Consider the following 26,766-nt stretch of genomic DNA (forward strand, 5'->3'; position numbering starts at 1 on the left):
GCCCCTGACATGGCTCATGGTTTAGTTGAAAGGTCCAAAGATTAAAATTGGGTCATAAACATACAATTAAGCTTTTGAAAGCTTTGACACTCATATTTTCTTTATCTCTTAAACTTATAAATATAACAGGATTATGTTTGTCACAACCATTGTTAAAGTTATAAAGTAACAAAAATCGTGTAAGCCACCAGCTAGCCGTCGTCGTAAAGAAGTCGGGTGCGCACACGCAACCCGACACCGTCCGATACCATCGCGCATGACGGATCGAAACATGGCCGGCACAGTAGCAACAACTTTGTCGGGAAATTGTTTTGTACTGCCTTTGCAAATGAAAGTGTCAAAATACTCGAAATTAAAACCGGTTTTCTGTGCTGACATACATTAGTACTCCTTAAAAATATAACAAACTTGATCATTAAGTACGTTCGCACGTAAGTTTAAACTAGACTCTACGTTCGGCAGATTACATTCACAACGATTTTATTCGAATTCTAAGATTATGCACATCCAACCCATGACTAGCCCCATCTAGAAATGCCAATTCGATACCCATAAATAGCCATAAACTTTGTGAGTTGGTAAAAGCTATCTAGTACATGAGAGTCACGCGCGAATTAGGTAACATTTCCCCTATCTAACGAAAGTGACTTCAACAAGTTTTGGAAGTCATGGTAAAGCGAGTCCATTGAGTGCAAGGACATGCGTCGAGACATCGTGACCGAAGTTCGTGACGTCGGCATGTCCATACAGACATACAAACGCACGATCCGCGTTACGTTACCAAGCTGTCTTTGAAGTATCAAATAGGTCCCTTAGAGTATGAATCCTTTAGAAGAATCCCACTGGATGGCAAAAGCTTTCCTTTTTTTTATAAATAAAAAGTTATTGTCGTCAAGCAAAGGACCTATTGAAAGGCCTTTAACCGTCTCTGTCGACCCCATAACACATCGTGAAGAAGTCATATACTAGCAAGGAAGTTGTGACGGAATCCTCACGACTCTTTACGTAATGATCGGTTGTATTATGTAAATCTATTGTAGATTTTTCCAAACACTAAATGCGGCTCTTCGCGAAAGCATGTCACAACGACTGCGTACTCGTATCACGAATGCTTTATTGTTAGTTTCTGTGAAAGATTTTTATTGTAAACTACAAACTTACGCCAGTATTTTAATGAATTAGAGTCATATATAATATCAGCACCTTTTGCCTTATGTGTTTAAGATAAATTATCATCTTCAAATTATCTTGATTGTGTACCAATAGAAATATTATGTAAATTGTAAACACGTGAAATTTTACAAAAATTTAAAAGTCCACCAAATAGCGATTGATTTCGATAGACTAAATAGCGAATATAATTTACAATGTTTCAAAGTAAAGCTACCGAAAGATTATACACGAGTCAAAACGTTACAACTACATATATAAACAAATCCAAACCATTCTGTATGATAAATTTAATAAAGTTTGTCATAACAAGGCATCGTATATTTACTTCACAAAATAAAAGTCCACGAGTGCGCTACGTTCAAAGCTAGAGACACCATCAATTTCTTAGTTCATCAATAATAATATAATTAAAATATCTTCTGTGTAACCATAACCATACAGAATTTAGTCTACTAACACACGTGACTTATATACTATAAGGTATATTCATTGATTCGTTATTGTGTTGACCATGATTTTTCACATTACTCAGATAAATACTCTCATAGAAAAGGATTTCGCATGCCATCTCTATGGCACTCAATTACGATAAAAATTGATATTCACTCAACTAACATTAGTAGTTCTAGGTACATTATCGAATATACCTACAGATAAATACAGTTATTCACTTGTATATTTCAGTAGTAGAAGTGTGGTTCAACTACAAAGACTGCAAGTCGGCATATCAAAGGTGGATTCTCTCTGTTTTGTTGAATTAAATCGTAATAAAGAACACGCTTGGTAGTATCGCGGCATCTGGCAGGTTAAATATGGTTTGTGGCCTAAATCTGTGGCCATGTGACTTTTTTTTAGTAATTCTATCCGTGTGAAAAGTAAAGTACTTGAAGAAATATCTTTTGTCGGTTTTTGCGAGGCAGATAAAAAATGTCGTGGTATGATTGAGCAGCTTACTAACTTAATAAGTTTTGTAGTTCGTATTTTTTTTATTCTGCTTCTAAATATCTTTAGTAAGGAAAATGTTTGAAATGCCTACCGAATGCATTTATAAGTGTTGTGAACAATAACAATAAGTAAAAAAGGCTTCAAATAAATTTTACCCACATGTGTAAAAATAGGAAGCGGAAGAGATAAATCATAGACCTGCAAATGTTTTTGAATATCTGCTAATAAATTCTACATTTAATAAAAATATGCTTTTCTCTAAAGTAGGTACTGATAAGTGTAGGTAGCTGTAGCTACATAAAACCATTTATTTTACTCCATCAGCCCCTAGATGGTCGAACAAATTTTTATTAAGGCCGCTAAGACTTGGTATAATTTTCTCATTACATTCTGGTGGCGGTGTGGCATTACCCTTAAGTCAGATATTGTCGTCATTATGGGTGTAATTTGTTGAGGCGTTACCAGAACTTAATAAAGTGTGGTATTAATCGTTGATGTTTTTATTATTGTGCTGCAGAAATATCTATCCAACTATAAGTACTAATGTATTTCTCGGGTTGCCTACTAAATCTTCTTCTAACGTGTGGGTTAGATTACCTCAGCAACCCTGGTGTCACGGTTACACCAGTAAGTAGTAACCGGGACCAACGGCTTAACGTGCACTCCGAAGCACGGATCATCTTACTTTAGGAAAATTAGGTGATCAACCTATTTTGTCCTAACCAGGGATCCTCCTAAACTAGGGAGTAGGGACCTGTCCTAAACTAGGGATCACAAGATGATTTTTGTCATATGTCGCCAGTGGGATTCGAATCCGGGACCTCCAGATCGGGACCAACGCTCAACCATAGGACCACAGGCCGTTGAAGCTGATAAATGATTCACCGCGACAAAATATTTTTCTTAGCTTAAATGTTATTTCACATATTAAAACATTTTCACGGCTATTTACTTTTTGACTCTAAATCTTGTTCCTTGTTTAAAAACGATACAAATCTATCATTTATTAGAATTATGTATATTGTTTTAGGCAATAAATACACAATACATTTCTTTTTCTATAGCTAAACAAGTGGCAGTAACATGATTAGTTTCCCTAAGACAAATGAACAGAATGCAACGTCCACTTTTGCGGTTGATTTAATAAGTCGCCCTAAGTGTTGCGTCCATTAATAGTTGCGCTCTTTGTAAAAACCATATAAAATAACATCTATGTTAGAAAAATCTTTCTGATTTGCTTTTATCAATAGGTATAGAATTATTTTGATTATTCCTTTTGTCACCTCGTTCATCTTATTTTAGCCTTACTTAAGTCTTAAGTAGGTAGGTAACTGGGTATGTTTACCACGTGAAATTTCAATGAATATATTTGTAAGTATTTCTATAAATTACATAACTATATGTACGTCCCCCTCCCCTCAATTAACCCGAGGGGGTATGGGAGTATGCTCCATACCCCCTCCACCACGCTGCTCCACCGCGGGATGGTGGAGCTAAGTCTATCAATTAGGTACCTACCTACGTACTTATATATATTATTTTATAAAAGTAAATAATCTCTCTACTACTAGAGCTGAACAACGAAAATATATTTTTTATTTTATTTTGAAAACCATAAAATTCTCGATAAAAACAAAAATATCGCCAATAAAGATAGAAGAAGCAATAATTTGTGGTATTTGTCCATTTCGGCATGTGTCCAGTGCTAACATTTACCAGGGGTGATGTTTTCACAAGACGAAATTAAATAAAACTCACGCGTAATGGAGGGTCTGCACTTTTGTGGACGGTAAACGTTACTCTATGGATTTCTTACACAAAGAGGTCCTAAAATTCTTGAGAGAGTTTTGAAAATACATACCTACCTTTGTTTCCAGAATTAAGTAAACATACTAAAGCTACTAAAAAAAAATTACTGTGTTACTCAAAGGCATCTCATGACCAGACCAACTAACAATCGGGGAAGAGAAGTAGGTATAATATTATTTATCGTTTCAACTTTTATAGCTCAATCTTCACCAGTAATCCTTCAAGGGTTTTTAAAAGCGAAACTTTTCTGCGGACGCCCTCGCACCCTCAAAAATAATATAAGTTAGAAGCGTTGATTGCCAACCCCTGGGGGTAGCACTTGACCGGAACTCGGGATCTCTAATGAAGAATTACCGCCCTTTGTGGTTAGACCTCTTCACTTGAGGATTATCGATTGATCGGTGCTTTTTAACAAGCCGCACTTTCTAAGAATATCTTAAGGCCCTCGCGATCTATCTGATATCGATACCATGTGTAAATTACTTAAAACTTTAGAGGCAAATACTGTCTGCCTGTGTTTGTTCTACTAATACAGGGTATAAAACAGTTACAATCAACTCGATATGACAAATAGCAATAACTCAATTTACACAAAATAAATTGTTGTGGAACCGTGAACCGCTTTTAATACGATGGTTTAGTCCATTGATCACAGACAGCCTCATGCCCGTAAGCAGAACGACGGCCGTTAAAATAAGTGAAAAATACCAAAAAATCACGGCACCGAAATAATAATGAATTGTAACTAGCCAATTACATGGCCAGACAACCCTTCAAACTGCGCACGGGGTCGGGCCTACCCGCCGCCCGACAACGATCGATACCAAATAAAAATAGCTACAAAATCCCGGAAAACGATCCGCCATGCAGAACACGTACTGTCAATATAGAATGGCACAGGGTGATGATTGTGATGCACCGGCTGAAGGGACGATGTACAAAAATAACGTTTCGGCAACTAAGTTATAGATTGAAAATAAACGCTTTATGTTCCGATATTTATTTGTATTACTTTTCATAAACGCAACAAAAGTATTAACAAACGATTAATTGACTTGCCAAAACTGCTGAATGCATATCGTCTCAAGGACAATCCTAAATTGTAATATGAGTTCGTTTTGCTTTACACTTGGCATTGTTCCCGCTTATTCGATTTACAATGTAGTAATCAATTAATACATATAACGCCAGGTCTATTGATTTGGCTCATTACGGCGATATTAGGGGACAAAGGAAATGTTAGGTGTGTATTTAATATGTACTGGTCACGTGCGCAGTTCATTATAGCCCGGATTAGCGGAAGGGTTAGCTTATTGAAGCAAGACGAAATTCCCGGAAAGAAAGAGCTTAGGGTGCGAAGATGCTGTAAGATGGGGAATTCGGATGCAGTTTAATGTCCAATATCTACGAGCAATTGTACTGTAACTATAGAACCGGTGACAAATAAACAATGAGCTAGCAGGATAGTTTTTGAATGAATCGTCCCATATGACGTAGGATTAAATATTGTTAATAAATATCACGGTCAACCTGTGAATATGCTCTGATTGAGCCATAAAATATGAAAATTGTCTCCCGCGGCCTCACATGCTCTCGTCCGGTTTAATTGACGTTTAACGCTTAGGTACCAATTTGCATTTTATTCCAGAGTAAATGCACTTCGGCTCGCTTCGTTTGTAAACACGGCATAAATAGTGATCTTAATAAGGAAATAAGAAAATTTACGACAGATATGCTTAGTTCTGGCCTAAAGAGAATAGCGAAAATAAAAACAGGATGAAAATGTATCGTAACACATTTTCTCCAATATTTCGTGTTAACCCGCGTGTCGTAGCGGCGCGTGGGACGTATTTCCCTTTATTTATTGTTATTTTTCTATTTGCCCGGCAGATGTGCCGTGGCATGATTTACGGTAGCCTTGTATTAAGGAACGTGAATTATAACTCAAGTCTGGACTGGTCAAGAGGAAAGTTTGCTTTCTTACTAGATATGGTTTCAGAGTAAACAATATTTGTAATATTAAGTTCATTATTTTTGATAGTTACTACATCCCTGTTTGAATTATTTCCTTTCCACTACACCGAAAAATGGATACCTAAAGCTTTTAATGGCCATAATTTCTTTACTTCATTAATTGCTTTTGATATTTACTTGTATATTAATACCTATCTAGTTGATTCTGATTAGTAATACGTAGTAAATAAATCTAATGCAAGTTCTCATAAAACACCTCTAAGAAAAAAAAAACCGGTTGAAATCTTATAGGTGTGTTCACCGCGAGATCTTGCGCCCTAGTGTCCATAAATCAACCGTGCCGCCACCAAACGGCAATATGGGGAACGAAACATGTGTTTACCCCGAAGTTAATTTGTTGAATTTATCTGACTTGTCTCCTGTTATAGTATTGAGAAATATTGCGTGTGCGGAGGTTTTCCTCGCCTGTATGTCGTACGTTTGTTTATTTGGCGATACGATACGCAATTTATGTGTATCAAATACTATTGTCATTTTAATTGTTCGGATATACGTATGTAGAGGTATAAAAAGCAAAAAGCTGACCTTTTTAGTGTAGCTCCCTTATCCTCGCTATTTTAGTGTAGCTCCCTTCTGATAGTTAATCTAGTTGCAATTTGTCAAGTTGTCAGTCTGGTTGTCAGCCACCGTAGATGTCTATCATTTCATTAACTCGCATTATACGGTAACATACATAGGCTGCGTTAATTTCGCATCTGATGACTTGCATGTAAATATACTTGATTATGTACGATGTCCAGTGTATAAGTAGAGAGCTAGCGCTTGCCCCAGGCGACGTTTGGATTTGTTTTTGATTTTGTATGAAGGATGCTATAATGAGACGATTAGCCAGACTCTACTTTCCCGCGTTCAGACACAACATCAACATCCCCCTAGCATTATCCCGTTTCTCACAGGGTCCGCTTACCTAACCTGATGATTTGACAGGTCCGGTTTTTTACAGAAGCGACTGCCTGTGTAACGTTCCAACCCGTGAAGGGAAAACCAGCCCTATACAAGTTAGGTCACATACCTCGGAAAATGCATTTCTCGGAGATGTGGGTTTCTTCACGATATTTTCTTTCACCGCTGAGCACGTGATAATCATTTATGATCCAAACATGAATTCGAAAACAGACAATCATTAGTTTAGGCCTGTGCCTTGTGCTTTGTGCCTTAACCCCTTAAATGCCGGAACGCGGATCTCGACCAGACACAATGTAAAATCTATTGTGTCTGGTATCTCGGCATATGAGAGGTTAAGACACACCATAGCTCTTCTAATTCTAAAAATACCTACTTAATAACGATATGTATAACTATGGTAGATACTGACACTGTTATCACTCAAAAATATCTTTACTCATTGGGGAACATAGTTACACTTTCAATTTTTACATAAATATACTTAATAATAAGATATATATACTTAATAAGGTAGGCAGTCACGAATATTATTTAATATTTAAACACACGGACGGATATTTTCATTTTATTATCTGAACATTTACAAAGGATGAAAAATATTATGTAAATGAATTCCACCACACATAATTTATGGCTTTATTAGATCAACGGTTGACTGATCACTTCCTCATTTTAGCAGCGACAGGTCCTAATTGGAACACTATTTTGCATCGCAATGGAACGCTAAGTGGGCTTAACGAAACATTTACGTTTGCAATAAAATGGTTAACAAGAGTAACATCTCTTGTATATAGTACGTAACCTAATTTAAACAGGCGCAAGACGCACAGTGGCGCGCGCCAATTAATCGGGCTCGGCGAAATCGTCAAACGAACCCCGGTACGATTTGAATATACCAACCAAGTCACGTACACCAAATAAGCAGTACTAACAAGCGGTATATCGCTTGCACTGATTGTTAATTGATTAGATTAAAAATTTTGGCCTAATTCGCGGAGTATTGTTACACCGGGGGTCCGGCCCCACCGAATTAATTAAGATTTTTAAATATGGTGCGGTGTCTCTTACAATTTAGATGTTGACAGATGCATTCATAAATAATTATATTAGGTTATACTGTGTGGTTTTCTATTGAATTTATTTTAGTTATCAGCTTAATTCATCCTTGTAAATTGTTGTCGCCTTGTAAAATGAATATAGTTGGCGAAAAGGAAGAAGTAGCATTTTTGAAACGTATCGATAAACGATCCGCAGCGCAAGGTATGCTAATCTTTCTTTATGTGACGCACGTATCAAACTCGCGAAGGCAATTTTTACGATACGTTGAAGTATATTTTCCAAAATTCTTCTTCTCCCTTCTAAATCTTTATTGCTTACGTGAGTACATTCGAAACTCCAAAATTTAACCCCCGAAACATTTTTAGAGACAATTTTGACACCCCTAAACACTTGTGTTTTATTGTCGAATATTTTTATTTGAATATATCTATAGGTGGGAAGGAAAGCCTGTTTGAAAATTGAGTTAAAATGACAGTGGCATACGTAGTGATTCGCCCCGTGGTCGCATTAAGCGCATTAGGGGCCAAAATTGGATTTATCGTAGGGCGTTTTATTGGTACACTTGTTACGAATTTAGGACCACTGCGTGGGTTAAAAAGCGCATTGTTAAAGGTAAACGAATATGTAGAAATATAACATTGTTTTTAAATAAGGCACGTTTCAGTGACTGACCAATATAATAAATTTCCATTCCTGTCTATTTCTTTTATGAAAACAAATCGAGAATTGTAAATTTTACTACCAATAGATTTAAGTTGTCTATCATCGCGATGGGCAACAAAAAAGTGAGTGGCAGAAATAGTTTGTTTATTCTATTTTTTCTTACAAATTTAAAGCTCTTCTCTATACGAACTCCACATCCAATCAAGCTCGAATCCAGCACATGCACTATGTTGACTCGTTAAAACAAACGTTTGTTTTTTTACCAAACCGTACAAGTAGGTAGTATTTATTTGACGTATTGCGGTGAATCCAGAGTCCCCAGAGCGCATTTATTTGCGCGCACGCCTCGCTTGCTTGTGTTTGTGATTTACCCTAAGATTTTGTACTTGCTGTTTTTTGTTCACATTAAAAACATCTGCTGTGTCTCAAATTAAAATACCTTAAACAGCTGGTTAAATAAAAACATCATTTTTCTATTTGAATTACAAGAATACCTATCTACGTAAAAACAACTAATCAAAAACGATTTTGTTTTAATGCTTTTAGCGTACTGCTCTGCTTATTGATTTCATTATTACTGCCTTACAAAAATACCTTTAAGACACCAAATGTTGTTCTCACACGAATGTCTAATGCATTCTCAGGTTAAATCTAAGTAATTGCCAAATTATAATGATCTATCATTCTTAGTCAAAATTCATCCTTAAGTGGCTAGTAATATCCCAACCAACTGACAACTCGACTACTCCGCCGTCAGATGTCGACGGTACTCACTAAATATTATAGAATCATTTTGTTTTACCGTCTGTACGAGGGTGCGGTAACACGGTTATCACCGACAATGACTTGACGAAGGCAAATCAGATTTGTCAACCCTCTTCAGTTATTTTAAACCTACTCACTCATTTTGCATAGTTTAGGGGATGGGCAATGTTTGGCTTTAGCAAATTCTCTTGGTAAATTGCTTACTTGTGTGTCCTTTGTTGTGGGTCGCACACGTGACCATTCTTCTTTCAATGCATGACGAATTGAAGATTACGTAGGAAGTAACAACCTGTTTACCTAATTAATTAATTGATTTACAGTATGTAAGTGTTCTCTGTAAGCTTTTCTATGCTTTAATTACATACATACATAAACTCACGCCTATTTCACACCGTGGTAAGCAGAGACTATGGAATTCAATTTGCTTCTATCCTGACATTCTTCTCTTGCTTCCACCACATTAATTTCCTAAGGTCATATAATAATCACCCATATGGTCAATGTTCGTCCTAGGTCTTCTTCTGCCAGCCGTACCACCAATTTCGTTTTATATACTGCTTTCGTAATCCTATTATCCTTCATCTGCTCTACGTGTCATTTTTTTGTAATTTAATTACTGATCTTCTATATTACAGTCCAGACGATATAAAAATAATATACTTATTAGGTACGACACGATTCATTTATAACGAACATTATAGAAGGAAAAATTGAAGGGAAGAGAGGAAGGGGGTAGACCTAGGATAACATTTATGAAACAAATAAAAGAGAAGGTGCAGGTCGTGTCGTATCGGGAGGTGAAGGTTTTGGCGGGAAGAAGAGAGGAATGGCGATTACTCCACCGACAAGAGCGCAGCTCTTAAATAGAGAGAGAGATACTTATTAGGTATAGGATTTATTTGCTTTTAGCATCTTTGATATTTTCTGTATTTACCATCTCTCTTTGCTCTTAAATATCACATGGCATCACACCTTTGTCCTCGAAAGGGTAGGCAGAGGTGTATAGTATATACCACCACTCCTCTCCAGCTATGTTTAAACTATGTTATGTATATGTCACCTATGTCTGTGTTAGTAACATCATCGTTAAAGAAATTAGTATTTTAACTTTGGCATCACAAGATATCTTTGAAAATTTAATATGTATATGTAAAAAAACATATAGGATTATTTGCAAAAAATAGCGATCGGCACATTGTTAATACCCGTAATAAAAATAAACTTGCTTTACAAGTCAGTCGATTACATAAGATCACTAAATCTTTTAAGGGGCAATGTATACGTTTTTACAATAAGATTCCCATTGACATTCAGAATTTGCCTTTCAACTGTTTTAAGACAGTAGTTAAACAAAAACAAAAACTTTACAATAAAGGTTATTATAAAGTTAGTGATTATTTAGAAGATATGAATGCATGGGATTAACTGTCTGAGAACTGATATTAGGCAGCTCAATTACTCAATTGTATAGAAATATTTTAAGTTTATTTTTTTAAAGAACGTCTAGGGCCCTGTGCCGAGGTTTTTCTTGCAGCTTCTTTTCCCCGGCTATACAGGTTGTGAGAAGCTGCAGTAGTTTTAGGCGGATGAGACGTTCGTTATGTAAAAATTGAAAGTGTAACTATGTTACCTACTGAATAAAGATATTTTTGAATTTGAGTTTGAATTCGTGATTTAAATATTAATCGCGTTTGGGATGTTATAGCTTTATAAGTTAGTAAACATACAAACCTTTCAACGCTTTGCTGGTGGGCGGTGGGTCGCGGCTCCATGGCGGGTCGCCGTGCCCGGAGAAGTCCCGGAGTTTGAGGTAGCTAATGGTCAGCCTTATGATGGACGCCTTGTCCAGCTGGCTGGTGATGGCTGCAGGCAGCGGCAGCATCTTCGCCAGCTCGTAGAACTCATAGTTCTCCTTGCCTCGTCTGGAGCGAGCCGCGTCTCGACTCTTCTCCTTTCGGAGCTCGAGAATGCTGCAAAGAAATTACAATATTATTTTTAAAGTTCATTATTTTTTTATTTAAAGGACTATTTATAAATAGAACATTATTGTTCGTTTTTATTGTCAAAATTAGGATATTAGGTACTCGTAGTTAGGTACGTGAACATGTTCGATAAGTATCTACTCGAAGACTGTGCCAACGTTTTATTACAACTACCAAAATTATCCTTATTTTGACAACATTCGTATTAATTTATTCCGCAAAAATATTCTTTAAAAATGGTCTCATCTTTTCCAAGGTGGGAGTATTCGTGGGGCCACTCCCACGCCACACCCAAGGGCGGGGTTACTAATGAGCTCAGTGTTTTATTACTCCGACATATGGCATTTACATTTAAAATGGACTAAAAGGTAAATTTACATTTTATGACATCCACAAAGAGGAGATTGGTTTAACTTGGGTTTAAAGTAATTTTAGTTGCAACCGTCGGGATGTTGTTTCACTTCGAGTCGTAGTTTAAAATATGATAATTTTCGTTAACTGTTGACGTGTTATGGTGTAGTTCTAAAAGAGTGATTTGGTTAAGTTTGTACCGGCTTTATATCTTGTCCCCGTGTCCGTGTAGACAGTAGTAAAGCTAAGTAGCGGTCTAAGTAGTCGTCCGGGAGCCAGTACCTAATGAAACTCTTTCCGTTAACAACGAACACATCAGCTGAAAGTTTATGGCCAGGGGTGCTAAACCCAACACCTACAAGGTGCACCGTAAGCGATCCCCTGATGGGTCTGGTTTACGATCGTGCGCGATTACGTCTTCACTCCCCGGAGACCACGGTTTATTGACACCTGAGTAAGGTCATTTGAAAATTGAACCAACGTCTTCTTTTGTTTATACGGCTAATCTTGTCATGTCGTCTTGGGTTTCGTAGCTGACTTACAACGTTTACTGCCCACAAATCTTTTAGTAGATATTTCAGTACGAAATTGAAAATTAGTGCACTTTGAAATGTTACTCATCTTGAAATGTACTGATATTTACTAACGCTAGTGAGTAGTTCGTTAGTGTGCAAGTAATTACCTACCTATTTAAAATGAATATCGAATTTATACATTTTAATCTTATAAACATCGTAAAATTCTTATCTTAACTTTAAAATAGCGTACCTACTTCAAATCGAAAACAACTTAACCCTTATCACAACATAACTGCAGCTCAGGGACTAATAACTCTTAAAAAAGAAAATCTAAACAAACCCTTTCTAAAGATGGTATTTTCCGATAAACGTGCGTAACAGTTAAAGTATAGAACAACAATCGCATTGAACTTGATTTAATGTGTTCCAAGGGTCCGTTGGTCAGCTTGGCCGGGCCAATGTGAGGGACGCATTACATTGTTTAAAATAACTTTACAGTTTCCGAGGGTTGAGTGCCCCTGGCTATTACAGATTGCAATGTTTTGGCAAATATAAATAAAATTGTTATTTTTAGATTATATGTTAAATCTGCTTTAACTAAATAGCATAATTGACATATTAATTTCTGTAGTCGTGTCTGACGTGATAGACGTTTTTATGACTTGATTTCCGTGCTTCGGAAAGCACGTTAAAACGTCGGTTCTGGTTACTACTTATTGATGTAAGTATGTAGTCGTTACATGAGCCATGAGAGAGGCGGCTCAGTAATATCCCTGACCCCAGGGTTGATGAGGTTGGTATTCCACCTCACAACTCACACGGTAAGATGATTTGATACACCCTTACCTACAAGGTCAAATGGGAGTATTGGGGTGTGAAATTTTGTAACAGCCTCCGTGGTCTAGTGGTTAGAGCGTTAGGCTCACGATCTGAAGGTCCGGGTTCGATTCCCGATGGGGACATTGTCGAAATCACTTTGTGAGACTGTCCTTTGTTTGGTAAGGACTTTTCAGGCTTGAATCACCTGATTGTCCGAAAAAGTAAGATGATTCCATGCTTCGGAGGGCACGTTAAGCCGTTGGTCCCGGCTATTAGCCGTAAAAACACCTCCACCAACCCGCATTGGAGCAGCGTGGTGGAGTATGCTCCATACCCCATCCGGTTGATTGAGGGGAGGCCTGTGCCCAGCAGTGGGACGTATATAGGCTGTTTATGTTATGTTATATGAAATTTTGTACCTACCTACCTTTCTACTTTAACACAAACTGGCATAATAGCGCCACTAATATCATTCACGTTTATAAACCTTCATCCTCGCGGTAATATACATGTGGGTACCACCTAACTGTGGAAGATTAGGTCATAGTCACCTCTTTGTGTAAGGTCAACAATAATTTATTATGAGTCTTTATGGATCCATACTTAATTTCCTCTCATACCGTTACTTTTCCGCGTTGAATTATTTCTCAGAAGAATAAGCAATAAGTTTATACAAATTGTAAACAGATTACATAAGGTAAGCTCACGACTATCCCAATTGGAGTAGTCAGAGGTACATCCATCGCAACATGATCCCCATGAGACATCCCCCCCCCCCCCCCCCCCCGCGCCCTGGTTCCACCCATAGGCACAGGCCTCTTGTCAGAAGGAGTACCTAGGTTACTATTGACTGCCGTGCGAAGCAACATAGTATGCCTCCACTTCAATGTTAACATTGTCTCTTCTAAACAAGTAAATGTAGGTATATAATAATTTTACTTGTTTTTACTTACATTTTCCTTAAAAATCTCTTTCGGAAAATTCCATTCCATGACTGGGTTTCTTTTTCCCAAAATAATCGGGTCTTAAAATACGAAAGCGTCTATTGCCTTTCAGAATTGAAACTGAGATTCCGTTTTCCACTCCTGTCTGTGCAGTCTAATGGTTTTTATGAGGCATTCCGGACTTTCACAGCTAAATGGATAAGTACTCCCCTGTTCTCAACAAATGGGATAGCTTACAAAAAGAAAATCTGGAAAAGCCTTCTATTGACGGAGCACCAACCAATATGTTTTATTTTCTGATTTTCTATGAAAAACAAACATTATTGTGGTTTTATGAGAATTGTAAGTATTGCTTTGAAATATGGGTAGAAATTGAAATTAAGTACTTTGAAATTATTTAATATCAATTTTAATAACAGTCACCATTTCTACACGTCACAAGGTAGGTCAATTACAATATTATTTTATATTTATTTTGAAAAACAAATGTCAACTCCAGTACTTTTTGTCCTGTCCAATTTTTATGACGGACCTCCCTTCATTTTAGAAGTGGCTGTCTTTAAGTGTGCACGTACGTGTCTCGACGCCCCGTACACCTGGGAATCGAACCCACAATATGCTACTAACGCGATGACCCCCAGACAAAACTCTCTTAACGTCCCACTGCACAAAAACAAACCTTAAACCCTACGTTCTTGAGCCCTATTTTACATTTCGCCTCCGAAAAGAACTGGTCAGTGATGATTGGTACGCTTCAGAAGTAAGAAATCCTAACTTATGAATTCGGCTTCACAAACCTCGACCCTATCGCCCAGAAAACAGATAGTGAAGTTAACCTACACCAACCTTACGAAAAGAATTTTCTTGCAAATTGAAATAGAAGAAACTGAAGGAAAAAAATGCGACGGAATCGAACCCGGGCCCGGTCGTAAAAAGCTGGCCAGTACGCAACCGTGTCGCAGTAGTTACGGTTAATGTGTCCGGGACAAATTGAGTTGTGCCTGGGTAGAAAAATTAGCTGGCCCCTGGGAATCAGAAATACGTCTCTCTACTTATGATTATGACTGTTGGAGATGACAGTTTATGTAAGAGTGTTGAATCGTATTAATCATTGGGTAGCGTTTCATTAACGAAACAATATAAACATAAAAGGTAGTATTATTGTTCCAGCATACTAAATATTCTGTATTTACCGCTAGTCGATAAAAATAGTGATGAACTCAGAGCTAGACTGGCAGGAGTCATTCTAATTGGTATGAGAGACGAGGTGCCCGCAAGTTGCCTGCTACGGCTTCCGTACTTTCAGATCGCAGATTGACTACAATACCTGCGCGTATCTAGCCGCTTTTACCGAAACCGACAGGTCTAGTCATCGTCATTAGTACGCGAGTCATCTACCCGTCAAATAAGGAAGATAATCATTGAAATACATGGCGATTCCTTATTAGTGTTTGTTGAGGAAAAAATGCGTGTTTAGACACCGTTCCCTTGTTGCCAAATGACTCGATATTGCCATCTGCCAAGTTGGGGCACTTAGCGAGACATTCAATACATTTGGCGACAGATTAGTCACAGGTAGCGAGATTTGGCACAAAACAATCAATAGAACCCATTCAGCACTGCTAGTTTGATTGTCAATCGCTGCAGGGTTAAAGGTCACACCTTCCCTGTTAACCCCTCATCTTTCTGTTGTAGCTCCTTTATACACATGGGAAATTTTAAGTATTTTCTGCCTGAATAGGCACCAATCCAAACATTACTTTTATTGTTGTGGTTAAATGCTTTTATTGGAGATCAGAGTAATGATTTTTAAAGGGATAGTTAAAGGTGTGAAACTAATAGGTAGGTAATTCTTGTTAAATTTCTTAATACCACAACATATTTGTATACCAGGGATGTTATGGATATGAAATTTCGGATACGGATTGGATACGAATTTAAGAATGATTATTATACCGGATACGGATACGGATAATAAATCATTTCGGATTATCCGTTAGTTTCGGATAATTTCGGTTACGGATATTATTTTTTAAGGAATTTCAAAAGTAAAATACAAATAGGTAATAAAGTGGTTTTATTTATTTAATGACAAAAGTTATAACGACAAGTTATAATGTTATGACGACAAAAGAAGGAAAACAAACAATGCGCGCGGCTTGTGTGTCGGCACTGGCAGCGACCAGCCGATCAAAACAACTTGTCATTACGTGTCTCAATTAAGTTCCGCCACTATCCGATATTATCCGAAACTTTTATTTCGGATTCGGTTACGGTTACAGAGCTCCCTAACACCCCTGTTGTATGCTTATTTAATTTACATCTGCAATTGGAAGGCTAGTCCCCTATTACATGAAACTTAAACATAGCTGGCGAGGAGTGGTGAAGAGATAGACAGACATCTTCGCGGATACAGGCGAGGCTATGTTAAATCTGCAAATAGTTATTAAATTATAAATACCTACCATGTCATAACCACTCTTCTTATTTACGAATAACCACTAATACCGACCTGTTAACATTTAGGCATACTAATAATTTTATCCCTAGTCCTTCCGATACTGTACGCACTACAACAAAGATACCATTTTGTTACTATAAATTCTTATATATTCTTATTAAAAGCTCACCCCAGAAATGAAATAAATCTTCCCTCCATCTTCGAATGACGAATATGACAAGTTACATTGTGAACTTGAAGTGGTTTTGTCACCAAATGAGTACACACTCCACTTCTTCGTGGGGACACTTACACACAACAATAATGCTTCTCAGCAATTTTGAGAATTATTATCCATAAAGATGAGGGCTATAAGCAGGTATTATGGATTATTACGAAGATGAAAAGAAACGGTTGCAATTAACCCTTTGATATAGCGATCCACCTATATTTAGTTTCCAAAGACATAAAGTGACATATCTTTATGAAGACATGTATATATACTCATGTATTTTTTCTTTTAAATAATATTTGATTTTACACGTCTCTGCTTCAAATGCAAAATAAGGAATACCTACCAAATGTTTAAGAGTTCACAAAAGTTTTACAAAGAGAAATTCACACCCTACACTTAAGGGTCGGCTAGTTTTCTTTAAAAGTGCGGACATTTGAACCCTTGGAATTTAGTCAACCGTTCATTCCCTTGGGCCTCGGAAGCCCCACGGTCACTTACAGGGAAATTCAAATAAATGTACCGGCAACATCTTCGTATTGAAGAGAAACATTTAGAGAAATAAGGACTAATTAGAGACATTTTTCTTCATCTCATAAAAACATATTAGCAATAATGTCTCATGGTCGCATCTGTATTAACTAAACGGTCAAATAACGTGACATCTATTTATACGAAGGGTATTTATTAACTAAATAAAAACGAGGGGTGACGCCGCCATATTTGACATAGGAAATGAAAATGTCATCGGCTTATTACGCCTGAGGATTATTGATATTACTGACGATTATCTGTCGACGTATCGCCATCGTCGTAGATCGTAATCAAGAAATGTTGTTTACGCTTCGCCTTATTATATTCTTAATCATTTGTATTCATGTCCCTTGATGGAATTCTTCGGCAGGTATACGTCACTTCATTGTCAATCTTTTAGTATTTTTAAGTATGGTAGTTTCTAGTTTCAACAACACAATAATAAATAGTCACGTCATGTATAAAGCAATACAAATAGTAGGTACTATAGAAACATATTTGAATTGATGCCACCGCTTAATAAGAGCTTTAGGAGACTTTCTTGTACTTTGTCAAAGGTCAACAAAAACCACCATTGTACCTACATCACGAAACCTGATGAAAAGGCGTATCTAACGAAAGGTCACGCGGTTACATCTGATGTCAAATATCACGGTTCTTAAAGCAACAGAAGCTATGGCTCGGTAGGTGGTGAGAGTGGATTTATTAAACTTTGTGTGAACGAAATTCTTACAAGTAACTTAATTATTTTCCTTTATGTTCGGTAGGTAGGTTTAATATATCATTTTGTAATGATAGCTATTTCCGAAAACTTGTTAACAGGAGTGACACTGTTAGTACCTCGACATCATTTCGGAAATAATCAAGGAGGAGCCGTCTCCCGGGACGGACATTTTACTAGCGTCGCACCCCTGAGATGAGCTTAATATGACTCGGCGAATTTCAGAAAGGACGCTCGTGACGTTTTGAATAGTCTCCACTCGACACGGGACCGGCGAAGGTAATGGTTACTTTAATCGTGGAGATGTCATTAAGTTTAAGAAGATGTTTAGTATTTATTATACCGAGCGATATTATCACGCGGATCCTTAAGGAATCTTAATTTTTTTACTGAGACTTTCCAGGCTAGTCAATTATTTTTACTTTCTAACTTCAGTGTAAGCCAAAGATAGGTACAGTGTATAACAACACAGTGTTGCTTCGTCGACAATATTCGAGGCAAAAATAAATAAAGCTAACTCCCCGTCCAGCCCCGTGGGCCCAGTGGGACGGGCGATTTGTACGAGCGCCAAATTGCCGCTCTTTAGCCGGACTTTAATAATCACGTCATATCCAATTTTCCCTTGAAACACACCAGGAATACCAATGGGGATGTCCGAAGATGCTGATTGAATGTAGCGTTTGTTTGATTCATAAAAGTTCGCTCTTGCTAGCTGTGTTAATATAAAAATTATATACGGTCGAATTGAGAACCTCCTCCTTTTTTAAGCCGGTAAAAAGCAGAAACTTTACTTTTTAAACAATACCTATTATAAAATTTACGTACATGTAATAATTTCATTTGTTTTATGAATAATTTAGATAAGGCAAACTATAGTCCCCAAAGATCTGTTTGTGCATACAAGAAATGATATCGCGGGCCCGCCCCAGTGGACAGTGATCCCACATTTTGCGAACGAAAAATGACCAATCTGCTAGACGCGTCGATACGAGGATGACTAATGGTAGCTCGCCGCTTAGCAAATTGCCTGCCAAAATCGTAGCGAAACTGGAAAATTGTTTCATTCATAAATGAAATAGCCCGGATTTACTGAGGATGGCTTTCTGATGAATAAAATAGTGGCGCGGGGATTGCGAAGCCCCATATGATAGCGGTTTGTAGGAATGTCGGATGGACAAATGTTTGTATTAGCATTATCGTATACGAAGATTGGATTCGTTTATTCTTTTGAGCGTATCTCTATAAACGGTTCTACGAAAATTCTTTGTTCAATATTTTATTTGAATGTAGAAAATAGACTTTATTTTCACTTGAATTGAACTCTTTTAGTAGACGAAACTATAACGTAGGTAGCCCAAATTAGCAATACAAAGAGAAATATCGGGGCTGCATTCGCTGCCAATTGAAAGGAGAAGGAAATAATAGTTATTTGCAATAATCGACTGAAGGGACGGCTGATTGCGCCTGGGGCGGGGAGATATTTTTCCGTATTTTTGTCTGGCAACTTGCAGCTCGGCGCACTGTTCGTTAGTGCTTTCACTGTAATTTCATTGGCCATTTGTAGTTATTGAATTTTCTTCACTGTGCAGTACTATTTCGACCGTTTTCCTACAATGCCGTCATTAACCACTGGTCTTTTCGATACCTAATCGTCTACAAAGCCTCTTTTTTTTTGTTAAAACGTTAATTTTTGAATATGATTTTTCCTTCTTCTGATGCGTTTAATGGAAAATGAACTCTCTTTACCCCATGTCGATGCCAAAACAACCCTAAAAGAAAGAATTAAAACAACAGGGGTCAGTACAAAAGTCCATTGATGAGGTAAAGGGGGAAATAATGGATCATTTTCGGGACACTTGTCTCGCAGTTAATCCGAACTGTGATCGATTACGGCCGGTCCACTATCGCAAAGTCTTATTGGAATGTCTATTATAAGAAACAAAGCGTTTTTCGAGCCTTTACTTTGTCTGAGGGTACAGTTTTACATATATTTTCCATACTACATGTACAGTAAACCGTAACCGATTGGTAACCGCAAGCGAAATTGGTTATTTTTCAAATGATCGACTTGTATAAGTTTTATTCCATTGTCCAATAAACATAGACTTGAAAGCTTCTTGGGTGGTTTTGTATTATATACCTTCCTACTTTAATTTAATTATTATCGAGTTTTATGTCAGAATTTATTTTTATCTTTTAAATATTTTTTATTGTCTCTATTAATATTGCAGGTTTATGCAGCAAGTCATACCACTTCCTTTTAAGTCATCAGAAATGTTATATATGTATATATAGGATCTAGTTTTCTTATGCTGATAAAGTATCAAATCATAAGTCCAGTCCTTTCTCTTCCTCATCATCGAGAAGTAGTAAAAAGTCGAATGGATAGAGGGCGCGACGAATTGTAGTGACTCAGCGTTTGGTTGCTGATTGAGGCTCCCTACTGTACTCTACAGGGTGATCAAATAACGTGTCACGATCAGCGAAAAACATCACTAATACTCGTACTGCTGTTCTTAATTTCAGTACTTTTATGCTACTTAGTACTAGGATCTGTCATTGGCTCTAAGGACTTATTTGCTGCTCTATGTTTATGAAAAAATATTTAGCAAAACTTTGGTGTTTTTTTTTTTACAAAACAGAGTTTGTACTTACTTAAGATTTTATCATAGTATATTATTTGATAACTAAACAGTTTGTTATCTACTAGTAATTATAGTTTTTTTTAAACACAGTCAGACATCTAAGTTACATTCTGGCGAAAAATTCAAAATTTTATACAATATTACTTCACGATAAGTACCTACTTCCGTTTCTGGTTTCTTTTTACCCATATATCATGTCAAAAATAATGTAGCACAGTCTTAATAAAATTGTCTACAGTTCAACTTGAAATTTTTGCTGCCGTCAAAAATGTTAACAACCTGTGAATTCTAAACAAAAAATAACACTAGACAAAACGTAATAGATCCATATATTCAAAAAAGGGCCGACGGCAGTCGCTTAGATTATAGCAAAGTACCTACTGTCGAATAACAACTTCGATTCATCTATTGCTGCTTAGCGATAAAGTTCATATTCGCATGTAAACACATTTTTGTGCTGATAAAAAGTAATCGTAATAGACTAGTGAATCTCAAAGACTTAGTTGACTGTGATATTAACTTGGATATTGCGTTTTTTCATATAAGATTCTTTAGTCTCATATTTAGTTTAAGAATGAATGGTATTGATTGCGGTAGTAAAAACTCAATACAATAGAACTTTGAACGTGTATTCAAATGGGGTAAGAAATGTATGTAGCTGTTATTTAAATAAAATCTTCGCGCCAATAAACAATTCGTCCCTGACGTCGCAAAGTGACGTATCTCAATTTTTTGGCGGATCTGATTTGCACCTTATGTTATTGTCAAAAAGACACAATTTATTTTAGCAGAAAATTGCAGATACGTCTTTTTGCGACGTCAGGGACGAATTAGTGAAATTGTCATACGTTTAAACTTTTCAGAAAAAAATCTCTTTTATTTTTTAGAAACACATCTTATCTTAATATCACATTTGCAGAAAATAGCCCAAAATTCGATATAAACGACTACTAAAAAGTAATATAAACCTCTAATTGCGGTTACATCTTACAAAAACTGTTCGAAGATTCGTGTTTTTTCCCCACTCGATTGTGGTCAGGGAAAGATTTTTTGTTCGATCAGGTGCAACGATTGAATTCGACTTTTATTCTTGTAAATATTGGAGACTTTGTTACTGTTTAATGGGCGCATTTTTGTTTTTACCTTTCACTGTTGTTATTGGAAATGATCAGAGCTAAATACGTTTCCAATTTTTTGATCGATTTTATCAGACTCGTTACCACAGACTGCGCGTCTCTTGATAACCTTGCCGACTCTTTATATTTTTTTGAATCATATAATGTGGATTGCAGTGATTTCGATAAATTTTATTTATAACTCAAAGCTTTGTTGTCGCTGTCATATAAGCGTAACAATAGCTACTTGTTGTTGTGAGATTAGTAATAAATTAGTATCAGTGTTACCACACGTCCCTATCCATTAATTCGTTTCTTTCGGCTATTCAATAGATGGTGCGAATGCATGTTACATTATTTAGATACGGTCTTTATTTTTCAATCAACATGCTTTATTAACAACACGGACGTTACTTTTTTGTTTCTAAAAATTCTATCCCTTTTTTGACGGTTTAGAAATTTTGATGAAGTGTAAAAGGTTTCTTGTCCTGTGATTGAGTCAAAAAGGTTGTTTTTGTTTCGTGAATAAACTGATAAAAAGTTAACGCGATGTAGAATAAAAAAACATATCTTTTTGTTTTATGTGACGGAATGCTATATTCCTATTAAAGTAAAATATATTTTAAGGACACATAACATAATACAGAAGACGTACACGCCCTTATCCCAGAAGGGGTTGACAGAGTTGTATAGTATATTACCTATACACCCACTCCTCGCCAGCTACTCGATGTTTTCCGAGTTTGGTTCAACGGTGCAAAATTTTGGACAATCTCCATTCAAGGTTTACCCGTCCGTCGGTTGCGTGGTTGCGTATCATTCAAGATTGTCAGTCGGAGTAACAGAGCGTCGTCAATGAAACCGGACGTATTACGCTAACAACCGGTCTGGACATTTGATTTAGTCTACGAATTGGAGTAACGAGTCCAACACTTCAACTCTAGTTGCGTATATGAATGTAGGCAATAAGTATCGACTAGATAAGGTCGGATAGCAGGACAATACTCGTAAACTTATCGATTTGCTCCATTCAATAAACTATGGGTGCTCGCTTAGTCAACTCGCCTAATATGAAATTATATTAGTGTTCTACCATTTCAAATTAGCAGGCGTTGAATACTTATGCAAGTGTTGCTCTATGGTAAGTATCTAATGGAACTTCAACTACAACAGACAGCTTATAAGATGCCACTAGATAATTATAAGTTTGGCAGATTGCTAAAGAATACCGCTACTCCTCATTATAAGATCTTCTTTTCCTCTTCATCCCTGTTGTATGTGTGTTGATTTACACTCCGCGCGATTCCCCCGTAATAGTAAGTAAATTCAATTCAGATTTTTGTCAGAAATCACAAAATAATCTTTATGGGATGGAGCTAACCTAATTGGTTTAAAACATGCAGGCAAGTAGAAAACCTAAGCATAATTTAACGGTCGTTTGACTACGGAATAAATTAGGCAAACTCTCATCCCAATTAGCTTTTGACTTCAAAATTGTGAGTAATAAGCAAGTACTCTTGTTTGTATTAAATTTTGTAAGCCTCATTATGACAAATAAGTTTCTGTTTCTGGGAAAACGACAAATTGCGAAGGTGAACCTGATCGTGCGATAATACGTGCTATATGGTGATGCCTCTTGTTTCGAACTGTAGTGTTGAATAGACAGTGTTTTATTTTAAAATATCAAGGTTTTTCTCAATTAGACGTATAGATACGGAATCCATTCATAAATAGGATCTGCATTTAGGTATTTTTAATGATAATCTGCATCTAGCCTCGTTTTTACATACATTCTAAGATAAACTGTGTAGTGATAGTTAACCAGCCCAGTGCCTAAAAGTAGTAGACCATTCTTTTTATTTTTCGTACCTACTTGGTAACATTTAAGCTAGGCTATATTTATTACTTACAATTTCAGGTCAAGTAAGCAGACCCCGTGAAAACGGGATAACGATGTTTACGTACCTATATTGATAAGAATTTCCCTACAAAATATTTTCTCTACAGAGCCTATTTGTTTTTGGAAGTAATTAATTTACTCTGAAAATAACTCTAAATGAAAATATTTACATAGTTTTATTTAATTTAGTTCACTACCGGTCTACTAACTACCTACCTAGCCTTCATTTGCGTGATATCCAACAAAATTTTATCATGAAATTAGCTGTTACACACAATTAACAACTTAGGTATTTCATTATTTTCATTCTCCCTTTTCCAGTAAATGAAATGTGAAGTTACAGCAAAACGACTTTTTTTTTAATCTGTAGACGGAGTAAGGTTGACAGAATCTAAATAAATTAGGTAAACGCCGGAGATGAGATGCATTACGAATTTTGTTTTCGGATATGTAGATTCGCAGCTAACAACAAATTTATCTAATGTTAAATTACAAAACAAGCTTACCGGTTATATAATTTAAAGTATTCAACAAAAAATATACCTAAATGTGTAAATAATATAGCATTTAAGTGCTTAGTTTGCATACCACAAAACTGTGTAGCATCACTTACATCAACCGTCACGAAATGATAAAATCTTAATTTGTGTAGGTACGTTACCCGACCACGCACGCTTCATGTCTCTACTTGGTTTCTTGTGTTTTTATAAAACATACACCCACTATAGTGAAGTGATATTGTTTTTCGTGTCACAAACAACAAATTATTTCTTCATTTAATTATTTTTCTCATTTTGTTTTTAGAAGCGATATGTCTTTATTATATTTAAAATGCGAAAATCATGTAGGTAACTTTCCAAACTTCTGCAGTCGTTTTTCTGGTTGTTATAGTTACGATGTGGGTGTCTAGAATATCAAAATAAAAAAACCTACTTCCTGTCCATTTCTCCGAGTAGTTACTACAACTAGTAGGTTTTCAACAGTCGTGTTAGGAACCAGTAAGACAATGCCATCTAGATATGAATCAGGAAATATTTTCGACAGTAATTTTGCCGTTTTACGCTATGGACACTTAAAAACTTTATTATCTTGTTCGCCGTCATTATTACTAACATTATTTGACATTCCTTTATTTTACATGATCACGACATGTTTTAGGCATGTTGCTTAAGTATTTTTGTTCTTAAATTTAACATTGAAACAACATTTCATTCAATTTCTACTCTAAAAGCACCAATAAAATAAGCACAGAAAAAAAGGAAATGCAAAAAAAATAAATGCAATCATAAAATAGTAATAAGTTTCTATTAATTTAACTGCTTGTTGACTTACTTTGATTTAAATCTGTTAGGTTTTTTTTATTATTATGTAATCAATAAATAACAATTGTAATAAGTAAAGAGTATTAAAAAACTTTTCAAACTAAGTCAACAAGCCATTAAAAATAGAAAAATAACTAAAATAAAAAATGTAAAGAAAAAATGAAACGTGCCCAGGTTCGAGATGCGATTGGTTGGATGCTTGTTGCTGCCGACAGATATCCGGGCTTGTCTGTACGAACCAGGAATGGGTGAAGGCCGGGTTCAGGCCGGGATTGAGCCCGGGCCCAGGGCCAGGCAGCCCCATCACTCCGGGGAGCCCGCCCGGCCGCTGGTGATGGTGGAAACCAGAAGCCACTGCGTAGTCCATTGCCACTGCCTGGTACGGCAACATTCTCACTTACACGTTTGTCTCTACCAGCGATCTAGTCCAACCTCACAACGCCACTGCAGAGTTCTCGCGAGATATCACTCCTCATTGCGTTCAATAGTCACACAAAGTTCATAAGTCCGATTTTAATAAAGTTCCATTGTTCCAAATTTTAACCCAAACACGACACTTTTTCAGCCTGATTGTTTATTTTTATTTTTGGAGGCTTCTGTTTTTGACCAGTGCTCACTGCAAGTCTGTAGGAGTGAGAGTTTGATATGTCACTGAGAGTTGCGGCTCCCGGCAGTTTGGGCGGAATTTTGATGTTTCAGGCTGTTGGTGACGTTTTCAGTTAGCAAACAATCGCCCGTACTATTTTCGTGGGTGATCATTTAAGGGGCTAGCTATTCACAAGGGAAAAGTCACGCACAGCCACCCACTTAATAAATATTCTGGGCATATATCCGTTTTTACGCGGACGTGACTGGCGGGATACTGTCCGCTTTTCACGTACGGAACGCGCGGCCGATTATCGAAAACAGTTGCACGCGTCCCCCTCCTTCAACCTCGGACGTGCAACTGAAACCAAGCACGCGCGCCAAACGCGACTCTATCACACTCAGCCTAGACACCCCGTACACCATCAATTCGGAAATTGGAAAGGGACAGCGCTCTACAGACGACAAAGACGCAGATCGATCGGACGTCATCGCGAAGTTAAAAGCCTGCGTCGTTACATGGCCCGTAATAGGCGGTTACGTGATTGGGCGTGGCCTAGCCTATTAAGTTGAATTGTCGCGTTCTGATTGGTTGAAATTGGTAGTAGTCGTCTACGTGATATGTTCAGGAATACGTTTATAGCCTGCGCTCATAGAATATAATAAGTGAAGTTTGGATGCGCGCCAGTTGAGGAGATGCGGTGTGTTGCGGTTTCATTCCCGATTCGCGTAATGGTTTTTAATTATTACTTCGGGGACCGTTAATAGGTTAACATTGCGTGTTTAGCTGGTCGTTGAATATTAAAGCGGATGCGTTCGGTGAATGAACGTACGAGCAATGGGCGTGGTCGGGTACGCACCTTGAGCACAACGGGTTATATCGATTGACAAGCTGTCTGCTGGTTTCACCAAGCATGCCTTCTGTCTATCTACACAATGGAGCCTTTACCCACAAACAAACTGTAGAATACCTAATCTTTGCAACAGCAACCAACCTAAACTTTGGCCGCTACATCGAGTCGATAGCAAAAACTGCACCTAAAAAATTAGGCATTCTTTCTAAAGTCAGACAATACGGCAGTTGCTCGACCATTACTCATCACAGGTTCGTTCTTGTACGGACTACCTTTGGCAAGACTACCAGCTCTCAGTTGGCCGCTCTCGACTCGGAGGAGCGACGAGCAATATAGCTCGTAGACAATGACTCGTTACTAAAGACTCGACAACAAAGTCTAGACCACAGACGAACGGTAGCTTTTCTGTCGCTTTTTTATAGAATACACTTCGGTGAGTGGGCGCAGGAA

General features: G+C 37.1%; 1 protein-coding gene across 2 annotated transcripts in view; it reads right to left on the reverse strand.

Moving 5' to 3' along the window:
* The window catches only part of LOC126380558 (protein trachealess), a 142,368-nt gene that overhangs the window by 15,698 nt on the left and 99,904 nt on the right, over window positions 1–26,766 (reverse strand). Inside the window, exons 1-2 of one of the 2 annotated variants that reach the window (XM_050030051.1) lie at window positions 25,048–25,804; window positions 11,086–11,324 (exon numbers count right to left, since the gene is read on the reverse strand). In XM_050030051.1, the coding sequence (XP_049886008.1) occupies window positions 11,086–11,324; window positions 25,048–25,268 (460 nt within the window). In that variant the 5' untranslated portion in view covers window positions 25,269–25,804. Of the gene's footprint in view, window positions 1–11,085; window positions 11,325–25,047; window positions 25,805–26,766 lie in introns of those variants that run through there. The other variant, XM_050030050.1, reaches the window with a different exon arrangement.

The sequence above is a fragment of the Pectinophora gossypiella genome, chromosome Z, assembly GCF_024362695.1.
Source record: "Pectinophora gossypiella chromosome Z, ilPecGoss1.1, whole genome shotgun sequence".
In the NCBI taxonomy this organism is placed as follows: domain Eukaryota; kingdom Metazoa; phylum Arthropoda; class Insecta; order Lepidoptera; family Gelechiidae; genus Pectinophora; species Pectinophora gossypiella.